At 44.1% G+C, this 25185-nt stretch overlaps 1 protein-coding gene across 5 annotated transcripts; it reads left to right on the forward strand.

Annotated features, from left to right (window-relative positions):
* The first annotated feature begins 11864 nt into the window (after nt 1–11864).
* Nucleotides 11865–17954, forward strand: LOC133899626 (probable transcription factor RL9). 5 transcript variants are annotated; one of them, XM_062340646.1, is made up of 7 exons: nt 11866–13014; nt 13147–13223; nt 13807–13852; nt 13961–14177; nt 16586–16697; nt 16786–16891; nt 17536–17575. In XM_062340646.1, the coding sequence occupies exons 1-6, from the start codon at nt 12249–12251 to the stop codon at nt 16885–16887; spliced, it is 1320 nt and encodes a 439-aa protein (XP_062196630.1). In that variant the 5' UTR covers nt 11866–12248; the 3' UTR covers nt 16888–16891; nt 17536–17575. The 5 variants fall into 5 exon arrangements, with proteins under 5 accessions (XP_062196632.1, XP_062196631.1, XP_062196630.1 ...); XM_062340648.1 differs by lacking the exon at nt 17536–17575 and having other exon boundaries at nt 11865–13014; nt 16586–16707; nt 16786–17390; XM_062340645.1 differs by lacking the exon at nt 17536–17575 and having other exon boundaries at nt 16786–17384.
* Nucleotides 17955–25185: the final 7231 nt, after the last annotated feature.

The raw sequence follows: 25185 nt of genomic DNA on the forward strand, positions 1-25185 counted from the left end.
GGCAGCACCTCCCCGCCATTCTCCAAATACACATCTCGGTAACAAGCCAAGACAATGTGTATCCGGAGAACAACGGGGAGACGCTGCCGAAACTCTGTCTCGGATCGGAGTAGAGCATTGAAACGAACCCAATCTACACATCCTCGGGCTGTCCAAAAAATGTGGACAATTCGAAACAGTTACGGTTATAGATATGCAAAGACTTGCATATTTATAACCATAACTCTTTCAAACGGGAGACGCATAGGTTACGCGACATGCACATCCTAAACCCTAAATTAGCCAAAATTCAAAATTTCGGTGGCACCTCCTTTGTAATAAATAGCAAAACTGGCATAACAACACAACAACACAGGCATGACAAATATGGAGGATACAACCATCTAAAGACTAATTCATAACCCATTCCCCGGATAGTATTGCCACGAGGACCCCATATGATCTACTTCATGTGCTATCAGCAACACATGCCCACAATGACATGAGTCACATATGAAGTCCTCATGGCAATACTCTCCGGAGGAGGGGTTAAAAGGAGGGAGGAGCACATGGCTTCAACGGCGCATGGCGTGTGGCGGTACCTTGTACCCCGGGTGTCGGAGGGGGGCAGCGCGGGGCGGCGTCGGGGCAGGCTGGCGTGGGGCGGGCCTGGCCGGAGCGGGCCGGCGCGGAGCGGGGCAGCGCGGAGCGGCGTCGGAGGGGGGCGGCGCGGGCGGGGCAGCCCGAGGCGACGTCGGGCGGCGGCGCGAGGCGGGGCGGCAGCGAAGGAGGGGGAGCTGGCCGGCGCGGGGCGAGGCGGCGTCGGAGCGGGTCGGCGCGGGGTGGGCCTGGCCGGCGCGAGGCGGAGCGTGGCGGCGCGGAGCGGGCTGGCGCGGGGCGGCGCTGGCCGGCGCGAGGCAGAGCGGGCGGGGTGGGCGCGGGCGGGGCGACGCGGGCGGTGCGGCGCGAGGCGGCGTCGGGCGGCGGCGCGAGGCGGGGCGGTAGCAGCGGAGGGGGAGCTGGGAGGAGGGGGAGGGCGACGCTGGCGGCAGTGGCGGATGGGGGCGCGGGAGGCGGCGGCGGCGGCCGGGGAAAAGGAAAGGATATTCTGAGATCTGTCCCCGCGCGCGGCCGGGGTGGGGAAACCCTATATTCGGTAAATTGCCGAGTGTCGTTTTTTGCCGAGTTTAAAATCTAGAACACTCGGCAAAGCCCGGGTTTGCCGAGTGCCAAATTAGGGACACTCGGCAAATCACTTGTTTGCCGAGTGTGAACGCAAGAACACTCGGCAAACACCTGAATTTTTTTTTTTTTGCAAAAAATGCACTTAATGAATTAAAAATAGCAAACGGACCCACAAAAATGCCAGATTTTAACATCAAATATGCTATGTTGTGTGTTGAGTGTAGAAAAAGTTTCAAGGTCAAACGACGATTCAACCATCACTTCGGCTTCAAACCTGATCCGTTCCCTCTCGAAACCACGATTCTTCCTCGGAGATGCTTCGGTTTCTAAGCATCGTACGTGATAACTTTTGCGAAACCTTCTCAAATTTTTATCACAGCCTCTACGTATCATATCATGACACTATGGCAAGTCTCATGTTTTCCAGACTTCGTTTGTTTTTTTAGAATTAGAAAACCAATAAGCTACATGTTGGTGGTCGAGTGTTGCCGCCCAGATGTTTCAAATTTCTTTTCATTTCTTGGGTAAGGCCTAAAAATAGACTCAACAACATGAATATGATTTTTCTACCCATTTTGTTCATTATTTCATGTACTTGCAGATCAAATTTGACTTATATCCATTAAAAGCCAAGAAATGCACTTAATAAATTAAAAATAGCAAACGGACCCAGAAAAATGCCAAAGTTTAACATGGAATATGCTATGTTATATGTTGAGTGTAGAAAAAGTTTCAAGGTCAAACGATGATTCAACCGTCACTTTGGCTTCAAACCATATCCTATCCCTCTCGAAACCACGATTCTTTTTTCGGAGATGCTTCGGTTTCTAAGCATCGTACGTGACAGCTTTTGCGAAACCTTCTCAAATTTTTACCACAGCCTCTACGTATCATATCATGACACCATGGCAAGTCTCATGTTTTTTTTGTTGCTTTTTTGTTCCACCACTTCTCACTATGCTACCAGCTACCTTCTCTGATGCACTTAACGATGAACCAAGCAAAACCCATAGATCAGAAGGGCAGCTTGGTGTGTCAAGCTGGTCTGCTTTTGCTTCTTCCACTTGGCAAGCATTGAAAATTCCTTCTTTGTCTGGATGACAGCTGGAATGATAGTATATAGCAGAGAAATTCCTTTTTTAAGGCAAGGAAGAAGAATTGTCATTCTCCTTTGTTTGTGAGCTCAGCTCATCACACGTTAGCATCTTTGACACATGTCCAGAGCACAACTGATTCCAAGGGCCGCTCCTAGGAGTCCACATCTGCTGCATCTCAATCTTGAAGCACGACTGAATTCTAACTCCAAATTCATAACAATATCATCCTTAAACCATACTGCAGTAGTATCGGAATCGATGTGTGGCGGCCCTTGGTTGGTTGTTATTACGAGAAAGAAAAGAGAACAAAAGGAAGCCAAAAAGAAAATAAAGAAAAAAAAATAGTTTGCCGAGTGCTTAATATCGGGTACTCGGCAAACATTTATGATGACACTCGGCAAAGGGGCGACTCGCCGTCAGCCGCCGAACGGAGGGACACGTGGCGCGTTGTTTGCCAAGTGCCCGAATTCGCCGAGTGTTTTTTCTCTCTTTTGCCGAGTGCTATTGTTTGCCGAGTGTTTTTTGAGGTATTTACCGAGTGCCTAATTATTTGCCGAGTGCTTTCGTCGATCACTCGGCGTAGGTGGTTATTTGCTGAGTGCCCGATATAATGCACTCGGCATACACATCGTTTCCGGTAGTGCATGTAAATAATTCTGCACCAGTCTTGCACGCCTGCTTAAACAATTTTGCAATTCTTTTTGGTTGCCAGCCGACTATATTAGAACCAATTCAGTGGTCTAGTTCCTAAGAGTATTGGCAACCTACGTAACCTGATGGAACTATAAGTAACTAACTATAACTAATACCAAAGAACATATCATGTATTCATGGTTCCCGAAATTTAATTGAGAATATTTGTTTTGTTGCTGCAGGAGCTTAGCAAGCAACCTACTGAACGGAGCAGTGCCAGATCTCAGTAATGCAACTCAACTAAATTATGTGTAAGGCAAATCTATCAACCTTTAGGTTAAGAACTTTTTTCTTTCTCTGATGGACCTAAGCAACAATAACTTCACAAGCTCACCAGCACTAGGATGGTTTTTAACATTGACATCCCTGAGTACCTTGTGAGTTTTCCAAGGATTATTAAAGTGACAACAAAATGGATTTAGTAACCTACATTATAACTAATGTTTGTGCTTTGGATGGATATACAGATTTATGGATGACGATGGTCTGATTAGGACAATACCTAGTACTCTGTTCAGTTCTCCGCAATTGCAGCAAGTGTAATTCCTCATGGCTTGTGCAACAATTTTCTTGAATATTGTATCTACAAAAAGTTTCATCCGAATAATTTTATGTGTCTTTTTCTAATATTGCAACTTGCAATGCAGATCACTAGCTAAGAATGTGTTCAATGGGGACACTTAATATGAGAAGTAACATCAGCTCACTACTGCACATTGTTAATTTGATAATTAATCAAATCAGCGATGCTAACGTAGACCCAGGCTACAACATCAGCCTCATGTAAACATCATCCTCTCTCTCACAGTCACACACACACGAAAAAGAATTGATTATAAATTTGGACAGCTAAGTTTATGCATTCTTAACCATCTCAGTTTTTGTTCCTGTCTAGATTAACAGGAAATTCTATATACTCACACAACACTAGTTTTTGCAAACTCAAGCAAAAGCAGCAAGCGCCATACACCCCTAGCCTAGGCCCATGTGGTGTCGTTTCTTGCACTAGTACAGACAGGTTCATTACCTGAATTAGATTGGAAGTGAGGTGCAGTGGCCTTCTCGCCTAGCCTCATCTGGCATCTGTGCAGGGAGCTTCTTGTGTGGCCTCGCCCTACGTCCGTGCGGCGGGCTCCTCACATGACCTCCTCCAACATCAGTGCAGCGGTCACCTCATGTGTCCTTGTCCGACATTGGTGAAGCGGGTTGTGATGTGCGTTTGTACGATCTTTCGAAGGTAATGTGATAAGTTGATTGGTGGAGTTTCGATGTTGATGATCCAAAGACTCTGAACTGGGCAGATCGAAAACCCTCGCAACCACTACACCACTACTTCGTGGTTATCAACCATGCTAAGACACGGTTGACCTAGTCAAGAAGTCTTTTCCTGCAAGTGAATCAAGAACACAAGCAAAAATAGGTAGATGCAATCTGAATATTGCTAATTACCAATGAAGTGCTCGAGTTGGGGTTCCACAAACTGAACAAGCTGTGAAACTGTATAAAACAGAATAATCTAAGCAAAATCTAAGCTTAAACTATGATGACTACTGTGTATATATAGGGGGACGTGAGGAGGTCGACCTAGGGTTGTACAGTCGTGGAAAGAGGCATGCACAACCTGGACTCTGACCCCGACACAATTACAAGACCCAAGAGGATCCAAAACGGTGACACAACATCTTATTTCTTTGACTCTGACTAAACTATAAGTAATATTTGGTCGAGCATAGATCTATTGGAAAGGTATCGTTATAAGCTTTCTAAATATCTAAGATCATCTAAAAGGGATTTTGTATGAGAGAGTTATGCCCGTTTTGCTGACATGTTATCTTAAGACTCGACTACGACCACGCCCACGACTTTGACCACGACTAGAGCTCAGCCTTGAGTCATGGTGCTTCTCCCACGTTCCTAAGATTGTGATACTTCTCACACGTTCCTAAGCAATAACACATAACAAAAATTTAGTAGTAATCTATTCAAGGAAGCATGAACAGTAAGGAACGAGTTCAGCTGGTGGTTTAATTATCACGTATGTGCTCTTGTAATTGGACCTTATATGATTTGAGGAATATTAGTAGTATTGATCATATCTAAAGGAGCCATGAGCTCATCATCCTCCCCCTGTTGAATTGGAGTCGTCCTCGACTCAAGCCCATCTTCTTCTCCCAAGTATGGCTTCAAATTTGAAATATTAAACGTGAGATTAACCCCAAAATCTGCTAGGTCTAGTTTGTATGCATTATTATTTATTTTCTCAATTATCTTAAATGGTCCATAGCTCTAGACATTAACTTTGATTTTCTAAATTCTGGAAACCTATCCTTTCTCAAATGCAACCAAACTAAATCACCCGGTTCAAATTTTATTTCTTTCCTACCTTTACTTTCGGCAATTCTATACTTTTCAGTCATGCTCTCTATATTCTTTTAGTTGTCTCATGCAACTTAAGAATAAATTCAGCATGTTTCTTGACATCCAAATTAAATCTTTTAGAAGTAGGCAAGTGTAGTAAATCAATAGGAGCACTAAGATTAAAACCATACACTACCTGAAATAGACTTACCTTGATGGTGCGGTGTACCCACCTATTATAAGCAAACTCAATATACGGTAAACACTCTTCCCATATTCTCAATTTTTCTTTAGAACTACCAAAACATGGTCGATAAGGTACAGTTGACAACCTCTGTTTGACTGTCAGTCTAGGGATGACACGTAGTATAAAACAGTAGCTTCGTCCCCAGTTTATTCCAAAGTGATATCCAAAAGTGACTCAAAAACTTTGTGTCTCAATCCGAGACGATAGTACTAGGCACTCCTTGTAGTCGAACGATTTACCTGAAAAACAAATCAGCTATGTTTGTAGCATCATCACTCTTATGACAAGGTATAAAATATACAATTTTAGAAAATCTATCCACAACTACAAATATACTATCCCTCCACCTCTTTGTCCTAGGCAATCCTAAAAAAGAAATCCATGAAAATATCCTCCCAAGGTGCATTAGTGATGAGCCCATGGCTCCCTCGGATACACACATGATGAATTCGTTCCTTACTGTTCATATTTTCTTTGTAGAGAATATAATACTACTAAGTTTTGTGTTGTTTTGTCATTTAGGAATATGGGAGAAGCACCGCAACCTTACCCGGACGTCACCTCTCGAAGGCTAAGTCTACTCGAACTCGAGGCTGAGCTCTAGTCGTGGTCGTGGTCAAAGTCGTGGTGTGGTCAAGTCGCAGGACAACACGTCAGTAAAACGGGTATAACTCTCTCATACGAAGTCCATTTTAGGTAATCTTGTACATTATAGAAAGCTTACGATGAGCCATTTCCAATGGATAAGAGGTCAACCAAATATTCCTTATAGTTTAGTCATAGTCAAAGAAATAAGATATTGAACCACCGTTTTGGACCCTGTCGGGTCTTGTAATCGTGTCGGGGTCAGAGTCCAGGTTGTGCACACCTCTTTCTACGGTTGCACAACCCTATGAAGACAACCTCACGTTCTTCTGTATATACACAATAGCCGTCATAGTTTAGGCTTAGGTTTTGCTTAGATTATTCCGTTTTATACAGTTTTACCACTTGTTCAGTTTGTAAAACCCCACTCGAGCACTTCATTGGAAATTAGAAATATTTAGATTGCATCTACCTATTCTTTCTTGTGTTCTTGATTCGCTTGCGGGAAAAGCCTTTTTGGCGAGGTCAACTGCGTCTTAGCATGATTGATAATCACGGAGTAGTGGTGTAGTGGTTGCGAGGGTTCTTGATCTGTCTTGGTCAGAGCCTTTGGATCATCAATGTCCAAACTCCACCAATCGACTTATGACATTACCTTCGGAAGATCAGGCAAACGCGCATCAAATGGTATCAGAGCCTCGGTTACCCAGAGCCTCGGTTACCCATTAGGTAATCTCAGTTATCCCCTTTCTTTCGTCGTTTTCCATTACCTAGAGTCTAGAAAACTGCACCACAAAAATATTCAGATCTTACTTTTTTCGCTGTACAAACCACTTTGTGCCTTCGCAATTTTTTTCCAGTATTCACGTTGTTGAGTTTGAATCCATCGTCGGTGTCTTTTTTGCTGGTCGAGTCATCGTGATCTAGTTTCTAGTGTTGAGTCTTGCTGTTTAGTCATCGTGTATCTTTGCCTACCCTTGTCTACAATAGCCGAGATTGTGTATCTAGTCGAGTCGACCATCAAGTCGTGTTCGACCACTAATCGCTTTAACCATCTACTCGAGTTTAACCACTAGTCGAGTCGACTATTAAGTCGTGTTTGACCACTAATCGCTTTAACCATCTACTCGAGTTCGACCACTAGTCGAGTCGACCATCAAGTCGTGTTCGACCACTAGTCGCTTCAACCATCTATTTGAGTTCGACCACTAGTCGAGTCGACCATCTACTCGGGTTCGACTACTAGTCGCTTCAACCATCTACTCGAGTTCGATCACTAGTCATTCCAACCACCCACTCGGGGTCCGACCAGGCACTCCGACCACCCTCTCGGGGTCCCGACCAGTCACTCCGACCAGTCACTCCGACAACCCATTCGGGGTCCCGACTAGTCACTCCAATCACCCACTTGGGGTCCCGACCATTCACTCAAACCACCTAGTCGGAATTGCCCACCTTCTTGGATCCGACCACCATAGCCAAAACAGAGGTAGCCAAAGTTCAGAGAGAGAGAGGATTTTTGACCCTGCTCTCCGAAAAAAGTTTGTTTTCCGCTGTCCAAGCTACTTTGTGCCCTTCACAATTTTGTTTTCAATTTTCACTTTGTTGAGTTTGAGTCCATCATCGGTGTCTTTAGTACTAGTCGAGCTATCGTGTTCTAGTTTCTAGCATTGAGTCTTTGCCAATTTAGTCGTCGAGTTACTCATCTTGCCCTAGTCTGCTATAGCCGAGTTTGTGTCCCTGCTCGGGGTCTCGACCAGTCGATCCGATGACTTTGGCTACCTCTGTTTCGGCTATGGTGGTTGGATCCGAGAAGGTGGGTGATTCCAACTAGGTGGTCGGAGTGATTGGTCGGGACCCCGAGTGGGTGGTCGGGACCCCGAGTGGGTGGTCGGAGTGACTGGTCGGACCCCAAGTAGGTGGTTGGAGTGACTAGTTGGGACCCTGAGTGGGTGGTCAGAGTGCCTGGTCGGACCCTGAGTGGATGGTTGAAACGACTAGTGATCGAACCCTAATAGATGGTTTAAGCGACTCATGGTCAAACCCGAGTAGATGGTCGACTTGACTAGTGGTCGAACTCGAGTAGATGGTTGAAGCGACTAGTGGTTGAACACGACTTGATGGTCAACTCGACTAGTGGTCGAACTCGAGTACATGGTTAAAGCGACTAGTGGTCGAACATGACTTGATGGTCGACTCAACTAGTGGTTGAACTCGAGTAGATGGTTAAAGTGACTAGTGGTTGAACATGACTTGATGGTCGACTCGACTAGAGACACAATCTCAGCTATTGCAGACAAGGGCAGGCCGAGATACACGATGACTAAACAGCAAGACTCGACACTAGAAACTGGATCACGATGACTCGACCACCAATAAAGCCACCGATAATGGACTCAAACTCAACAACGCGAATACTGAAAAAAAATTGCGAAGGCACAAAGTGGTTTGTACAGCGGAAAAACAAAGATCTAAATATTTTTGTGGGACAATTTTCTGGACTCTAGGTAATGGAACTCGACGAAACAAAAGGGATAACTGAGATTACCTAACGGGCAACCGAGGCTCTGATATCACTTGATGTACGTTTGTCGGATCTTCCAAAGGTAATATGATAAGTCGATTGGTGAAGTTTTGATGTCAATGATCCAAAGGTTCTGACCAGGACAGATCGAGAACCCTCGCAACCACTACACTACTACTTAGTGGTTATCAACCGTTCCAAGACACGGTTGACCTCGCCAAGATGGCTTTTCCTGCAAGCGAATAGAAAACACAAGAAAGAATAGGTAGATGCAATCTAAATATTGCTAATTACCAATGAAGTGCTCAAGTTGAGGTTTCACAAACCGAACAAGCAACAAAATTGTATAAAACAGAATAATCTGAGCAAAACCCAAGCCTAAACTATGATGGCTACTGTGTATATATAGGGGGATGTGAGGAGATCGACCTAGGGTTGTGCAGCCACGGAAAGAGGCATGCACAACTTGGATTCCGACCCCGACACAATTACAAGACCTAATAGGTCCAAAACGGTGATGCAACACCTTATTTCTTTTACTCTTATTAAACTATAAGGAATATTTGGTCGAGCAAAGATCCATTGGAAAGGGATCGTCATAAGCTTTCCAGAATGTCTAAGATCGCCTAAAACAGACTTTGTATGAGAGAGTTATGCCCATTTTACTGACATGCAGTCCCGAGACTCGACCACGACCACGACTTTGACCATGACTAGAGCTCAGCCTCGAGTCCGAGTAGATTTGGCCTTCGAGGGGTGACGTCTGGGTAAGATTGTAGTGCTTCTCCCACATTCCTAAGCAATAAAATATCACAAGAATTTAGTAGTAATCCATCCAAGGAAGCATGGACAGCAAGGAACGAATTCACCTAGTGGTTTAATTGTCACGCACGTGCTCTTATAATTGGATCTTGTATAATTTGAAGAATATTAATAGTATTGATCGTATCTGAAGGAGCCATGTGCTCATCAGGTTGGGTTAGTGCAACTGCCTCTTCTAAGGTCGATGTTGGGCTCCAAGGTTGATGCAGTGATGGGACGAAGGAGATCGAGAGGAGGTGTCAGATTTAAGAGTGCAACTCGACATATTCGATGGAATAGGGGGCACCATGATGATGGATCTAGACAGGCAGTGGCGCTAGGGGCTCAAACTAGACAGGAGCGGCACAAATTCAATAGGTGGATGGAGGAGGCGGGTTGAAGTGCGTGTTTGGGGGCGAAGGCTGGAGGCGGCGATGGGGGTCGATGTGTGTTTCGTGTGTGAATTTGTTGATGAAGTTTTGAGCCGAAGGAGATCAGGATGAGGCAACATATTTGGGGGCGTAGCTCGACATAATTGGGGACGCCACGAGGATGGATCAGGACAGGCAGCGGTGCTAGGGGCTCAAAATAGGCGGGGCGGCGCGAATTCGGCAGGTGCATGGGGATTTGGTAGGTGAACGGGGATTTGACAAATTTGGTAGGGGCACAAATTTGGGGGCGAAGGCTAGAGAGGCGACGGATGGGGTGGAGGTGGGTTGCTTTTGGGAGCGAAGGCTGATTTTTTTAGAGAGAGGACCAGGGTGGTGTAAAAAACAGAGAGAGGATAGAGTGGCGCGAGTTCGATGCGTGATGCCAAAAAATAATAGCTTTTTCAGGCCTGCGCATGGCGCTAACGGGGACTTATGCGTGAAAAGCCAATTTTCCTAGGAGTGTACTGATGTCCGCTGTGAAAAAGTGTTTTCGTGAGGGTTTAATGCTACCCGCCACGAAAATACATGCTTTTTGTGGGGGTTTTTAATTCCTCTCATGAAAATTTGTCAGCCTCACAAAAGATCTGTTCTGTGGTAGTGTTTCATTTTCATTCAAATTCAGTAGACATTAGAGGGTGCAAAGAGAGAGACAAGAGGGCACAGAGGTATACTACATACATTATATATTTCACATTAACCTTTCTTTTGTTCTAGACAGTACGGATTAGCCCCAACATGAGAATTTGCAGTTGTGGATACTACATTTGGTACATGCATGCATGGTTTATCTCATATATTTGGAACAATGTACTCTAGTAGTAAAGCTCCTTTCTTTCGAACCATGAAGCTCCATTTATTTCACACAATGTGCACAAGTGCCTGCATAAATACGCATTTACAATACTATTATTGCAAATGGGGGGGGGGGGGGGTGGTATCATTACCATGCTACTTCAGTGAAATGGTTTATTCTAACCTCTCAACTTTGGCTCTCCTAACTAAAAGAACGGTTAGTAGACATGGGAAGTAATGTACAATAGCTGCATTCTAGTTGATTTGTTCGACAGATATAAACCATAAAATAGGATGATAGATATACACTAAAATTAGGCATACAAATTCTAAAACAGAACATCAAGCTCTACTATATACAGCAAATAACAATACTATGAGACGAATGCGTATAGCTTGTGCAATCAAAATCTAATTAACTGTCTAGATTAACAATGGAGGGGAAAATAGAGCACGTCTCTTGCATTCAATTCAATCGTCCGTTCGTTGATTTCTTGATTCACAATTTAGCAACAAGTGCAATCAGACTCGGCGCAAAATTTTCAATTATAAGGCTATGGTTCCCAACCGAACAAAGAATTCATCATCAAATCTTTGCAAGGGGGGTACTGGATCACCCCCACATCCAATCCCAACCCACAAATAAAGTGATGTAAAGAGAAACTGTCATCCACAGTCTATATCAGTTGCTTACATATTAATTTCACCACCCCTTTAATTTTGTTAAAATAATCCACCACCTGTGTGTTTTCCGTTTTGCTTACCTAAATGGAATAATGTTTCGGTAGAGAGTCATATTTATGCACATATTTTTATAAGTGAACAATATGATATAAGTTTTAAAAAAATTCGCAGACTACCTAGCGGAACTAAATGGGGCATTCCGGTTACCCATACAAAATGAGAGGAACGAATAAACTTACGTGTGCAATAGGATGCAAGAAATAGAGAAGGCAAGACTTTGTAATCTAGTTTAATTTGCTACATGGTACGTGATGGCCCGGCCAGTACTCTGGGTATAACAAAACTGAAATTATAAGTTCCCCTTTTGGTTCGTCTATGGTTGATCATTTTCTCGTGCGTGCGCAAGAAACATTGGTCTCTCATATATACATATAGTACTCGTGATCTTCGAAAATATACATAGCGCTACTTAGTTGTGACATTCTCCACCTAGTTGCAAAACATATCTCGTTCGTCTCTCTTTATTGGCTCATGTGACCATTTTCGCTATCGTCGGTCTCGAGCCTTTTTAATACCACACAACCAAACCATGACAATTAGACAGCACAGGGAACCAATAAAATTCATTCTTCCCTAATCTCTCTCTTGACATCTTGAGTGAGAGAGAGAGGAGGGTAGAAGATGAGAGAGAAAGGAGACACACACACTTACATCAGAGAAAAAGGAGGCACAGCGCAATAAACACACAAGCAGAAGCAAACGCCTGCCAAGAACATCAAGAACCTTCCGACGATTTGCCCCGTCCACCCCAACCGCTAGCTGCGCGCCTCGCCGCGGCGAAGAAGGGGAGTCCGGAGCTCCGGGCTGCGTATATGGAGGCAGCGGCGTCGGCCCCGGACCTGTCGCTGCACATCAGCCTGCCGGGTGGCGCCACGTCGGCGTCGTCCACGCCGGGTCTCGGCCCTGGAGGCGTGGGGCGAGGTTCGGTGCCGGGAGGGGACCCGTGGCGGCGGCTGAACGGATCCACGGCGTCGACGGAGCTGTCGCTGTCGCCACCGCAGCGGCAGGAGGGGGCGGCGGATGTCCTGCCGTGGCGACTGAGGTCGACAGAGGAAAATTCCTCCTTGTCTGCGGCGGAGGCAGCGTCCGTGCCGGTGACCGTGCCGAGGATCTCTCTTGACGCCGCGGCGTCGGCGGACGCGGCGCGGGCACGGCCAATCAACGGGGTACCCATCTACAGCAGCCCGGGAACCGGCCATCCGTTCCTGGCCGGCGGCGACCGCCACCACGGCCAACCAAAGGTCGGGCTCTACAACCCCTACCACTCCTCGGCGTGGCCCTCGTCCCTGCGCTCCACGACGTCCCCGCCCGCGTCGGCGGACCCAGCGGCGGCGTTCCTCGCCACATCTGCGTACCACCGTATGCTCTCGGGCACCGGTCGGCTCCACCTCTACGGCCTTCTCGCCGACACGTTCCGCGGCTATGGCGCACAGCACTACAGCAGCCTGGCCTCGGCCCGCTACATGCCGAGGCTGCCCGCGGCCTCCCGGCGCGGCATGCGCGCGCCGCGGATGCGGTGGACGAGCTCCCTCCACGCGCGCTTCGTCCACGCCGTCGAGCTCCTTGGTGGCCACGAGCGTGAGTCAAACCGCCTTCGCTTCCCTTCCTCGTTTCCTCAGCCCCGAAATCCACAGTCCTCACAGCCATTTCCCTCAATCTTGGATCATTTCATGCGCGATTAATTCCCTCCTGCTTCCTCTCGGCGCACAGGGGCGACCCCGAAGTCGGTGCTCGAGCTGATGGACGTGAAGGACCTGACGCTAGCGCATGTGAAGAGCCATTTGCAGGTGACTTCCGAGCTCTGCTACCTTGCTACAACTCAGATCTTTCTTGTAGTACTAGTGCCGTGCGATTCTTTAATTTTGCGCTCGTGTTGTCAATGTTCTTCTTCTTTTTGGGGCTCATGTACAAGGAGGTCCAATCTTGAGGCGCCTGGGCACAGATTCCGATGGATGTGTGCAGCAAGTGAAGCTGAATGAGAGAGAAAGTCGAGTGCGCTTGTGCTTGACTGGTTAAGAAACTGCCGTCCCTAGAGAGAGGGAGGAGAGGAGGTAGCTAGAGAGAGGAGATGTATGGGTTCTTGTGCAAGAAAAGGTGTCATCATTACTCAATAATGCAATGGGTGCTCCTGCAGCTCTGCTGCCCAATGCCCCAATTCCCAAAGCAATGAGCACTCAGCAAAGCAACGGGAAGAGAGGGAGACAAAGAGAGAGAGAGAGGCCAGTAGTATTTTCCTTTCGGGGGGATTTTCTTTGGCCATCTCTTTGGTGTTTGCTGCTATTTCTTGAACAATCCTTTAAAATCTTGTGTTGATAGTGTGTCCGCAGCTTTGCTTTGGTGGTCACTCTTTCCTTGCTGCTCCTTTTTCAGATGTATAGGACCGTGAAGAGCACTGACAAGCCTGCAACCTCCTCCGGTAAACAAAGCCATCTCCATTGCACATTCTCCGTTACTTAACAGGACTCTCAAATCTCGTGTGTTACTCCTCTACAACTCACTGCCAAACAATGCCGTACGTGATTAGTTCCTTGGTTAGGGCCAGTCGACGGCGGTGGCTCCGGCGACGACGACCTCCCGAGTGCCGGGCAGGCTCCGGATGTCAACGCGCAGCCGGCCACTGGGCACCAGTCTGCCTCCTCGGAGGGCGCGGTGAGCCATGCTGGCGGCGACGGCGGTGGTGACGTTGAATCTTCCTCCGCCGACGATTCCGACGGCTGCAGGGCGTGCAGCACTTGGTCAAGGTAAGAGTACTTCCCAGTCATGTCTCACCCCTCGTCGTTGCACAAATGTAGGATGTTTCTTCTTGATCCGACGATAATGTGAATTTAGCCTGTCATGAGATAACGTGGCAGTTAGCTTAAGAGCAAAAACAACCAAACTTATTTAGTTTGCACTTAAAGCAAGTTAATTGGTGCAATGTTTTTTAAAATAAAAGTTTGTGCAATGTGAAACGGCCGAAGCTCAAGAGGTGTTGGGCCCTACATGGCTACACATATGCAAAAGAGGGACCCTATATCTGCCCTTCACTTGATCATGCAGCATGCATGCAGCACGGCAATGGCATCTCCAAGAGTCTGTCCAATCTACTGTAGTTTCTTGGGGTTTGGCCTTGTCCTCTTCTCATCTTTCTCCCACTAGGAGGTCGCTGCTTTTGCCTTTACTTATCGATGCGTTCCTGTACAGGAGGGGTGGCCTTGCCTTTGAGAAAAAAAAATTATGAGACTTTTCATAAAAAGATTTGAAAAAGATTCTTTCTCATACTTTTTTTCCAATCCGACGGTCTAACATGATGAGAGAAGAGAAGAACATATATTATACATAGAAGGAGGTCTTATATATAAGACTGGATCTTTTTCTTTCTTACCTTTGACCTCACAGCTTTGCATGCATGCTCCTTGAAATGCGAAGTCAAGCAGGCTGGACTCTTCAACTCATGAAATTATATTTGAACAACTTCGACTCACGAGACGTTGACCTCTGTGATGATAAAATTGCTATCATCAGTCATTAGCAACAGTGTCAAATTTTGTGCTTCTTCCATAACTTACTGAAGTGATCGAAAATGTAGGAGGAAACAGTGTTGTTAATTAAGGTACAATGTATATTACGAGAATCGATCCCAGTGTCACAAAATATAGGAGCCTCTCTCTCTCTCTCTCTCTCTCTCTCTCTCTCTCTCTCTCTCTCTCTCTCTCTCTCTCTCTCTCTCTCTCTCTCTCTCTCTCTACTGGTCTTGTTCTGACTTCTGAGCTCCTGCGAATACCTTCCTTGTGAGCCCATCCGATCCCAGAATCGATGACATTTGCTGTTAACTTGCTTGCTCAAGTCACTGTTCAGAAAAAAAGTGCCACTCAGCTGTATTTGTACGTATATCTGACGATCCTCTCCAATCCTCCCTCACATATTAAAGTCATACATTTCTTCACAGTATATATATAGTGGTATATAGGCTTATGTAAGTGTGTAACTAAAAAATAATTCCGCTTTAATTTATATGCATCTACCATAAGTAGCTCTTCATAGTAACAGTGTCACAAAATAATTACGAATTTAGGATTTATGCTATATTATTTATTATTTTTTCAAGTTTTTTAGATAATGGAAAAACATTCCCCCTCTGCATCACATGATGCAAACAATCGCAACAACGCAAAAAGAGTTATTTCGACAACTCAAACACCACACAACTCGTTACCAAATCTCCATGCATGTTTGGAGAGAGCTCCATGATAGCAATCTCCAGTGAGTGGCGTTCAATATTTCAGATAATAATGATATGTTATTAATTGCTAAATAAGGTATGCAAATTTGTACATGGAACTTAACACTTTGCATCAATTTGAGCAGCAGCATCGCACAAAGAAATCATTATTCGAGTTTTGCAAAGAACTGCGAAAATTTTGATATATTGGTCTGCATATTAAATTGAAAATAGATTGATGTAAGCTTCTGATAAGTAGGTTCAGATCATCGGTAAATGTAGGTGGTATTTGAGCGCGTATTTTAGCACAGGAAGCACCGAAGCATCTCTTTGACTGTAACACATATAATCATCTATAATAGAGGAAATTATTTTGCAACGATTAGTATTTACTAATTAAGGTGCTGTAGTGTGTTGGTGGTGAAGCGTGTATGGTTTCCTAAGGGAAAAAGCTCCCTTATTTTATATTGCATTGTCGTAATATGATATGCCGAATACAAAAGTATGATCCCTATCTCTATCTTTCTGTAAAAGAAATATTAATGATCTATATAAATTACAATAGTAGACGGCAGCAGCTGTGTTAATACCATACAAAAATTGTATCATCTTCCAAAGAATACTCCATTATTATTTATTAGTGAGCGTGCAGTAACCTAACTTGGCAAGCTGAAGTAATTAGGGAAATGGTATTCCTTACTTCCCATGGGCAACAAGCATGGTGATTGGCGCCGTTCATGAATATTGTACCAACACTATAACCCCTTCCAATGACCTGTTGCCTAGAAATTAAGGATCTGCACGTGGCCTATGTGTAGCTAGGCATTTTATGGTGATTGCTGCCACTGCGTACCCTTACTATTCTGAACTAAAAGCATGGCAAAAGGTACGTAGTAGCAGTATGCACTAGAGCACTAGTTGTGTTAACTGCAATCTGCACTTGTACAGTAGTAATAACAAATGTGCCGAACAAAAACTTCTGTTCAGAGATCAATGGCTGCCATCAAGTGACGACAACATGGACGCCCATCGTTCTGCTGACGTTTCATCCACCATTGAGGTACATATAGGTGTGCTTCGTTTTTTCTCTTTGATCAGTTCATCTCTCTCCTTTCACACTAGTTAACATGATTGTGCATTTGGATCAGGCCGACTACAGGGAGCCTTGCAGATCAGTTGGCTTGCAGCAGGTACCGAGCCATGAAATGAGCTGCCCCAGCCTGGAGTTCACGATGGGGCGACCGAATTAGAATGGTGCAGAACATGATTAGCAGTGCGAGCTACACACATGCATTGCGTATTACTTCAGCTATACTACTTAACTAAGAACATACTTTGATCGGTCTCTTCATTGAGAATTTAGCAATGTGTGATGGAACAAAAAATGGAATAGTAGTATTGTATTCTGTCAAAAGAACACAGTACATTCTCTCTTTGGCTTTCTTCTTTTTCTTAGTTTTTTGTTAACAACTTAAGGAAAGTGTGGTGTAAAGGCATAATAAGAAGGTACCATGTCAAACTTCTTCCTGCTGGCACTACTACAGATACCCTTATCAGTGTCGGTTTAAAATCACCATCAGTGACGGTTTTTGAACCGATACTGATTACTCGGCACTGATAGATATTTTCCGCCCTTTTCAAAATATGACGGTTGCTGCTAATACCATAGCATTTTCAATTTTGACCGTTGCCGACAATAGTATACTGTATATTTATAGACACACATATATAAATTTAATTTATGAGACATTAAGTTTTATCACAGTATATAAACACAAGCACATATAAATTTCATTTTTAACACATCAAGTCTCATCACAATATATATATACAACGCATACATGTGAGATTTCATTACATCGAAGGTTTTGAACTCTACTTTTTCTTGTTGGATGAAGGTTACGAGAGAGAGGAGCGAAATTCATGGAACTCGTCGGCTGGACTGATGACTTGGTCATTGATGAACCCGACAAGTTGTTCTTGAAGTGTGTTGATTCCAATGGCCATGAGTCGATCTTTGGACAGCACAAGGAACTGCAATTTCAAGAATTGATGAAATCAATCCTTATGAACACGTGTTGGACCTGAAAATTAGTCATCAAGATGTATGTCACATACCTCAGTATCGACCACCTGGTATGGGGCGTCTCCGTTGAATCTGTGCATGATTCCATTACATAAAAACCACATAAATTATTGCCGGGGCCCTGCTTCCTACAAGGAAAGTCATGTCGGGCAATCCATTCTTTCGCGAATGGTCGGTGTCTAACACCCCTCTTGATGTATTGTAGGTATACTCTGCATGTTTGCGATTATTACCGTAAGTAGACTTAGATTCAATCAAATCAAATATTACAAGAGAAATAACAAAATGGTCGGGTTTTACCTTTGTAGCAAGTCAATGACAGGATGGTAGGCTTCTTTTGGATTATTTTGTGAGTCGAAGACAACGATCTTGCTAATGTCTGGTTGGATGACAAAGAGGATCCAGTGATAACTGCACATAGGTCACCATAGGTTAGTCGGTCATAATTTCTAACTATGTATTGCTCAAAAAGAGTAGAACATTCATGAAGGGAAACACATACCCAAAGTGGTAGGGCAAAAGTATGTCTTTTTTCAATTGTAGCTCCATAATACACTTCAATGCATAGTTTTCAGTTCATTTTGGATCGGATTGTATCATTGTCGGGTTTACATGATGTGGGTTGATGAATCCCACATGGTAGATGCCCTCTGTCCTGCATCTTTGTACCTCCATTCTACATAAGAAACAAGTTAAGACATTCAATCCAATGGTACATGAATGTATATTTTGAAGTGTATGTATACGACACTTACAGAGTCCAACAACTCAAGATAGATACGTCGAGGGCATCTTGCTGGTACAGTCGATACATTTTCTCAAATAATATATAAAAATAGAGTCATCCTCGTGGAGGAAATCTCAATCCTTGTATCTAGCCTCGAACATTTCTCTACCATCCCACAACTCCTTCATGTACCACGCATGGAATTTCTGAAGTTGATATGTTAGTTTGTCCCATACGTTTGGCGCGACCAAGAGTTCATCCAACTTAAATTGCCATCTCTCGACTGCTTTTGGTGTCAAAGACTCATCTAGAAATTGCTCTTTTGTCATTTTAGCATCTTCAAGAAATCTTTCTAAATTCTGTTCTTGTCGTATCTGTTCGATAGAAAACTCCTTCAAGTATTTGTTGCTTTTGATATGGGCGTAGTCTGATTTACTCTTACGCTCAATAGTTTTGGCCATCATCAAGAAAAACTTCTGTGTTTCTACATGGATTGGTATTTTCTTCTCAGGCTCTGGCTTTTGAAAGAATTTCTTGACACTGGCGTCCACTATAGCTCTGGATTCCTCTGGTGTATGTTCATAAGGCAACTTCTCAAGTGCTGCCACCTTCTTAGGTGCCCTTTGCTTCTAGGATGAAGCCGACTTATGAGATGAACTCAAATTCTTATACTATGCAGCTGTTGTCAACTTCGAAGGGGGAGGAGTTGGCTCTCTTGGTGGTGGTGGTGGTGACATTGGAGGGGGAGAAGTTGGCTCTCTTGGTGGCACAAGTGCTGACTTCTAAGGAGGAGGAGTTGGCTCCCTTGGTGGCGACTTGAGTAAGGGAGGAGTTGGCTCTCTTCTAGGCGACGGTGGCAGTGGTGGCGACCATGGTGAAGTTGGCTCTCTTCTTTGTGACGATGGCGGTGACAGTGACTATGGAGGAGTCGAAGAAATTCTATGTGGTGAGTCCGACTCCACATCAGATGACTCGTCTGTCTCATCTTCAAACACTATGTAGTGCTTCGGTCACAGAACAAAGCCACCCACATTTGATCCGAGCCTCTTGGAACCCGTCTCTCTGGGGTAATCCATGTTAATCTTACGGTATGTCCTTCGCACGAAGTCCACGTGGCCTTGGCGTATCCCTGTGGTATCGGAAGATCGTTGAAGAGAGCTCCTTCCACGCATTGGTGGACCTGCCCCATAGCCACTGTGGTGGTAATGTTCAAGGTGGGCACGGCATACTTGCACACTTTGCTTTCTATGATGTCGTCACGGGGTAACAGACCAATTCTTCTTCAGCAAACCCCGCGGATGCACAGCTGCTTCGATAACCACTAGGGCTCACAACATTTTCTTCGCCTTCCTGCTGCATGTTTTCTTGTTGAAGTGCTTCTTTGATTTTAACGTCTGTCATCTAACGCTCTTGTACAAGTTCTCATTGTACTAAAGCCAACAGCTCTTCCAGTTCTTCTCTCCTTCTCTTCCAACTCCTGTAACTTTTGGTGACTTCTGGGAATCCCTCTTTCCAAGGCACCACACCTTTGCCTCTGGTGCAACCTAGGTGCTTCTTGGTTTCCAGTGCCAAGGTTGGCTAGTCTTTCTCCCTTTCTGGCCTGAAAGAGCCTTGGGAAGACTGGGTGTGAGCATCTGCAATTCTTTATGTCACTTCCTATTCTCTATCGCTTTTAAAGATTAGGCTACCATCTGCCGACAAAGTCACTCCTCTCACGTACAGATAGTGCTTCGCTCGTTCAATCCAGTCGGTCGTATAAGGTGTGACACCACTGCGGGTTACTTATTCTTCTATCTCTTCTCACTCATCGTATTTCCTTACGTACCCACGTGAGCCAGTTCTGTGAGAGTACACATTCTTATGGGAGTTAGCCTTGTTTACCTCACTTAGTCATTGTGCTTCCTTTGACCACCTATACTCTATGAAATCATTCTAAAATGGTTCCACCGTCGGATAATCATCCTATTTCGGTGTCTGGCCCACCAAGTAATAATTTCTCCACAGCTTACCCTTGAAATTCTTGAATGCGATGGCCATTGTTGATAGGGCACAACGCTTTGCTTTGGCCATATTGCATCCTTCAGGGTATTCAAACTTTGCCATCAACTTGCCCCACATAAGATCCTTGATGTTATATAGAACCACCCATATGTCATCCCGTGTGCCTCTCCAACTTCTATTTGTGATTGCAACATGGTCCCTCACTAGACACCCGATTGCTATTTTGAATGGCCACAAAACAACTTTAGGTCTCATGGGCTCCCGAACTGAATTGACCTCCATGATGATGAAATGTCCCTCGGGCATCCTGGTGGGACCTCGTCCACTCCTCTCTTCTCGTGTCATCTCGTCACCATCTGGAGCATCAGCATCATGATCAATCTTACCCTCTGGAGCATCATCTTCGGCCCTTCCCTGCTCAGCTTTAGCGGCTGTCTCCAACTCAAATTGATCCATGTTCAGGTACACACTCGGGATACCGCCTCTCGTCTGGTCCAACTCCATGTTTGTAGGCTCATCTTGTGCCAAGGCCGGAGCCGGATCTGGGGAGGGGCCTTGTATCGGAGTGGGGACAGGACGGGGCCATGCACGGCGGTTGGATTTTGTACGTGCCATTCCTACATAAAAATTCTAGACACAAAAGGTACTTAATTTAGAGTTAAAATTAATGAGATATGTATTCAAATTATGGTCAAGAAGGTACAAACATGCACTTGATTTTGACTTAGTAAGTTTATCTCTGCACTTATTTTCAATTTTAAGAAGGTACAAACATGCAATATATCTTTTTCCTTGCCGCATTCTTATGATTCACTTTGATTCTTGATTTCTCAGCATTTTGAATATGTGTTACATGAGGACCTTGGCGAGAGACATAGACATGGTTTGCCTGATGTAAAAATAACCTGCTGACTCTAATCAAGAGCATTTTTTCTTATCCGTATCTTTTTTTCCATTGGTTTCATTGCCCATCATTAACCAATACTATCGATTCCAATGACTTTTACAAGAGCTGCACTCTGCATATACCTTTTAGCTATTTTATGAATGATGCATTCTTTTTTATGAACAGCTATCTTATTAGTGATTTAGGATTTCCTTTTATCATCTTAGGGATCTTATTTTCTTGTTCATTGGAGGATACAATTTCTTATATTTTTTTTGTCAGCATTATATTTGCAAGAATCTGTTGCCTTTTCTTTTGAAAATCAAAATATATTTCATTCTTGCAGGTTTGTTATAGTTCTTGGTTTTCGATTGCAATCAAAACTTTTAAGCTTAGTTAGTATAAAAAAGATTTCAAAAAATACTTCATGAATTCATTAAATTTTTGGGATCCATGAAACTTGGTTAACTATCATAACACAAGTCTATCAATTCATAACACAAGTCTAGCATTTCATAACACAAGTCAATAATATTTACATGTATCATTTACTTCACATTATCCTGGTCACAAGTCTATAATTCATAACACAAGTCTATCAATTCATCGCAAAAGTACACCTGCTATTGCATTTGCATCCTTTCTCAAACAAAATAGCATAACTAAATGAAAGTAGCTTCTAGAACTTTTAATTATCATGCATGCGCACAAAATACTACATCACAGATATGCATTCTTGACTAGCTCATGGAAGCAACAAAAGTAGTCCACTTCTTCAATTCAACCCTTGCATCACAGATACGCATTCTCCACTGAAGATCATTTAGTTAAGTTTGCCCCTTCTTCGATTCTGCCTAACCTTACGCCACTGGAGAGGTGGACAATCTGATCCGTACCTGTGAATGTTGGATGGTGGGGGTGCGGCGGCTTCAGTCCAGGGAGTCGGGTCTTCCTTCCCGACGGTGGCTGTGAGGAGGAGTCGACGTGTCGGGAGGAGGAGCGGTGGCATGTCAGGAGGAGGCGACGCGTCGAGGTGCGGTTGGGGAGGAGGCGGTAGCCGGGGAGGAGGTGGTGTGGTCGGGGAGGAGTCGGCGCGTTGGGAGGAGGAGTAGCGTCGTGTCGGGAGGAGGAGGCGTGTCGAGGTGCGGTCGGGGAGGAGGCGTCAGGAGGAGGCGGTGGCTGAGGAGGAGGCAGTGCAGTCAAGGAGGCGACAGTCGGGGAGGAGGCGGTTGTCGGGGAGGAGCAGCACTCGGGGATGGAGGAAGAGCAGGCTGAAATGGTGAATGGAGTGAACAAGGAGAGCGGACAAGTGTTGGTATATATATGTACAGAAGCATCAGTGCCGATTCTAGTTGATAACCGACACTGATAAATATATCAGTGCTGGTTCTATTTACTAACCGACACTGATATGTGGAGTATTAGTGCCGGTTACTCCTTAGAATCGGCACTGATAAATATTTTTTCCTGCAAATATTCTTCTATTATTAGATTCTACTGAAAACTTGAAAAATTCCTAGAAAAATGATTACAGTTGAGAAAAATATAAAACCAAATTTGTTGAGTTTGTATTACTGTCACCTACATGATAAAAATACTTGCATACATGAAATATGCATTGAGTTATCTTTATTTCATTAATAAGTCTGTAATTTGTTAATTCCGTAAAGAAATTATGAAATATCCATATAAAAAATATGTGAAACCAATTATGTTAAACTAAATTTTTCATACTCTTTACATGAAAATTAGCGTTAACCACTGATTCTTGGTTAACTTTATGATTTTTAGCTATTATTTGGTTTTCTCCTTTTAATCCAATTTGAATTCTAACCAATTCACATAAGTCTAATTGTATGGTGCGACACTCGATCAGAACTTTCAAAAAGTTACTCTTCACCATACATGTCCTCAATACAAATTAAAACTTATCCTAAATTTGTGCAAATTTCACCAAATACATGAAAGTTGCTTTCATTAAATGATTAGTGCTTCGTTATGGTCGTGGCATATGTAGGTAGCTTCCTCAGTGTCATTAATGAGACAAAATTCGGCATTCTGTCCAAAAGGAGGTAGGTCATTGAATTTATCGTAGTCTTCTTCGTCGACAACATCCTCAACACCGATAATCTTTCTTTTTCCTTGAAGAACTGCGTGACACTCCTCCTTGATAGTTGGGACCAGGTCTTTTACATAAAAGACTTGTGCAACATCCATGGCAAGAACGAATGGTTGTTCTCTGTATCCGGCGAGTTTGAGGTCCATGGTAGTCATACTATACTTGTTGACCTTGACTCCCCCTTTGAGCCTAACCCATTGGCACCAAAACAGAGGGACCATCAACTCGCTATATTCAAGCTCTCAAATCTCCTCTATGAATACATAGTAGGTCTCCCTGTAGCCAGTGCGGTCATAGGTATCAATACAGACACCGCTATTTTGATTAGTGCTCTTGTTGTCTTGTGCTCTCGTATAAAATGTATAGTCATTGATCTCATATGCTTGGCATGTGCGAATCGTAGTTGATGGGCCATTAGCCAGCAGTTCCAACAGAGCATCATCGGTATCCTTACCCATCATGTGTTAACATAACCAATGACCAAAATTATCTCTATGCTCTCTTGCGATCCAATCATCTAACTTCGTTGGATTTGTGAAGCGTAGCATGCTCAAGTGCATATTGACATATGGGCTCACTACAAGTGACTGTTGCAAAATTACAAAGTGTGCTTGAGTGAATGAAACATGATCTTTGATATGGATTGAAATATGACATATCGTCCCTTTCCCCTTTAGCCTCCCCTCATAGCGGGATATAGGTATACCAATCGCGTTCAGTTTCATGTAGTCAATGTAAAACTCAATGACCTCCTCCGTATTCCACTCTTGGGCAATGAAACCTTCCGGGCAACCTCGGTTATGAACATATTTCTTTAGAACCCCCACGAACCTTTCGAAAGGATACATATGATGCAGAAACACAGAGCCAAGGCCCTTTATCTCACCCACAATGTGAACAATTAGATGGGGCATTGTATCAAAAAATATCAGAGGGAAAATAGTCTCAAACTGACATATAGTACGGACCACGTCTTCCTGCAGCTTTGCTAGTTTGTTCGGATCAATGACCTTCTATGAAATTGTGTTGAAGAACGAACACAACTTTACGATTGGGTCTTGGACCTTATCCGGCAGAATACCTCTAATTATAACTTGAAGCATCTGCATCATCATCACGTGACAATCGTGAGACTTCATGCCAACTAACTTCTTATCTTTCATGTTTACTAAGCTCTTGATGTTGGGGGAGTAACCAGTCGAAACTTTAACATCATACAAGCAACCACACAGGCGGATCTTCTCTTCCTTGCTTATAGTGTAGCAAGCTATGGGAAATTTCTTTTTGCCATTGTCTAATTGTATGTAATGTAGGTCCTTCCTGATGTTCATTTCTTCCAGGTCTAGCCGTGCATTTAGTGTATCTTTTGTTTTCCTGAATATGTCTAATAAGGTACCAATCAAGCAATCAAACACATTCTTCTTCACATGCATGACGTCAATTGCGTGTCGGACCATAAGATACTTCCAATAAGGAAGCAACCAAAATATTGATATTTTTTTCCACACATGAGCATGTTGCTCAATTGGGATTTTTGTACTACCTGGCCCATTTCCAAGTACAACTCTAAGTGTCTTTACCATCTTAAATACCTGTTCTCCAGTGCGAATCTTCAGAGCTTGATGATGCTCCACTGTCCCTTCAAAAGCTCTTTTATTCTTGCGATATGGGTTATCTGGATGAAGGAACCTACAGTGACCCATGAAGATCATTTTCTGACTGTTCGTCA

Source organism: Phragmites australis, chromosome 18, assembly GCF_958298935.1.
Source record: "Phragmites australis chromosome 18, lpPhrAust1.1, whole genome shotgun sequence".
NCBI lineage: Eukaryota > Viridiplantae > Streptophyta > Magnoliopsida > Poales > Poaceae > Phragmites > Phragmites australis.

Coding starts and splice junctions, on each gene's coding strand:
- LOC133899626 (XM_062340646.1), top strand. CDS start 12,249: ATGGAGGCAGCGGCGTCGGCCCCGGACCTGTCGCTGCACATCAGCCTG. Junction 13,015..13,146: donor GCTCCTTGGTGGCCACGAGC/GTGAGTCAAACC, acceptor CTCGGCGCACAG/GGGCGACCCCGAAGTCGGTG. Junction 13,853..13,960: donor CAAGCCTGCAACCTCCTCCG/GTAAACAAAGCC, acceptor GTACGTGATTAG/TTCCTTGGTTAGGGCCAGTC.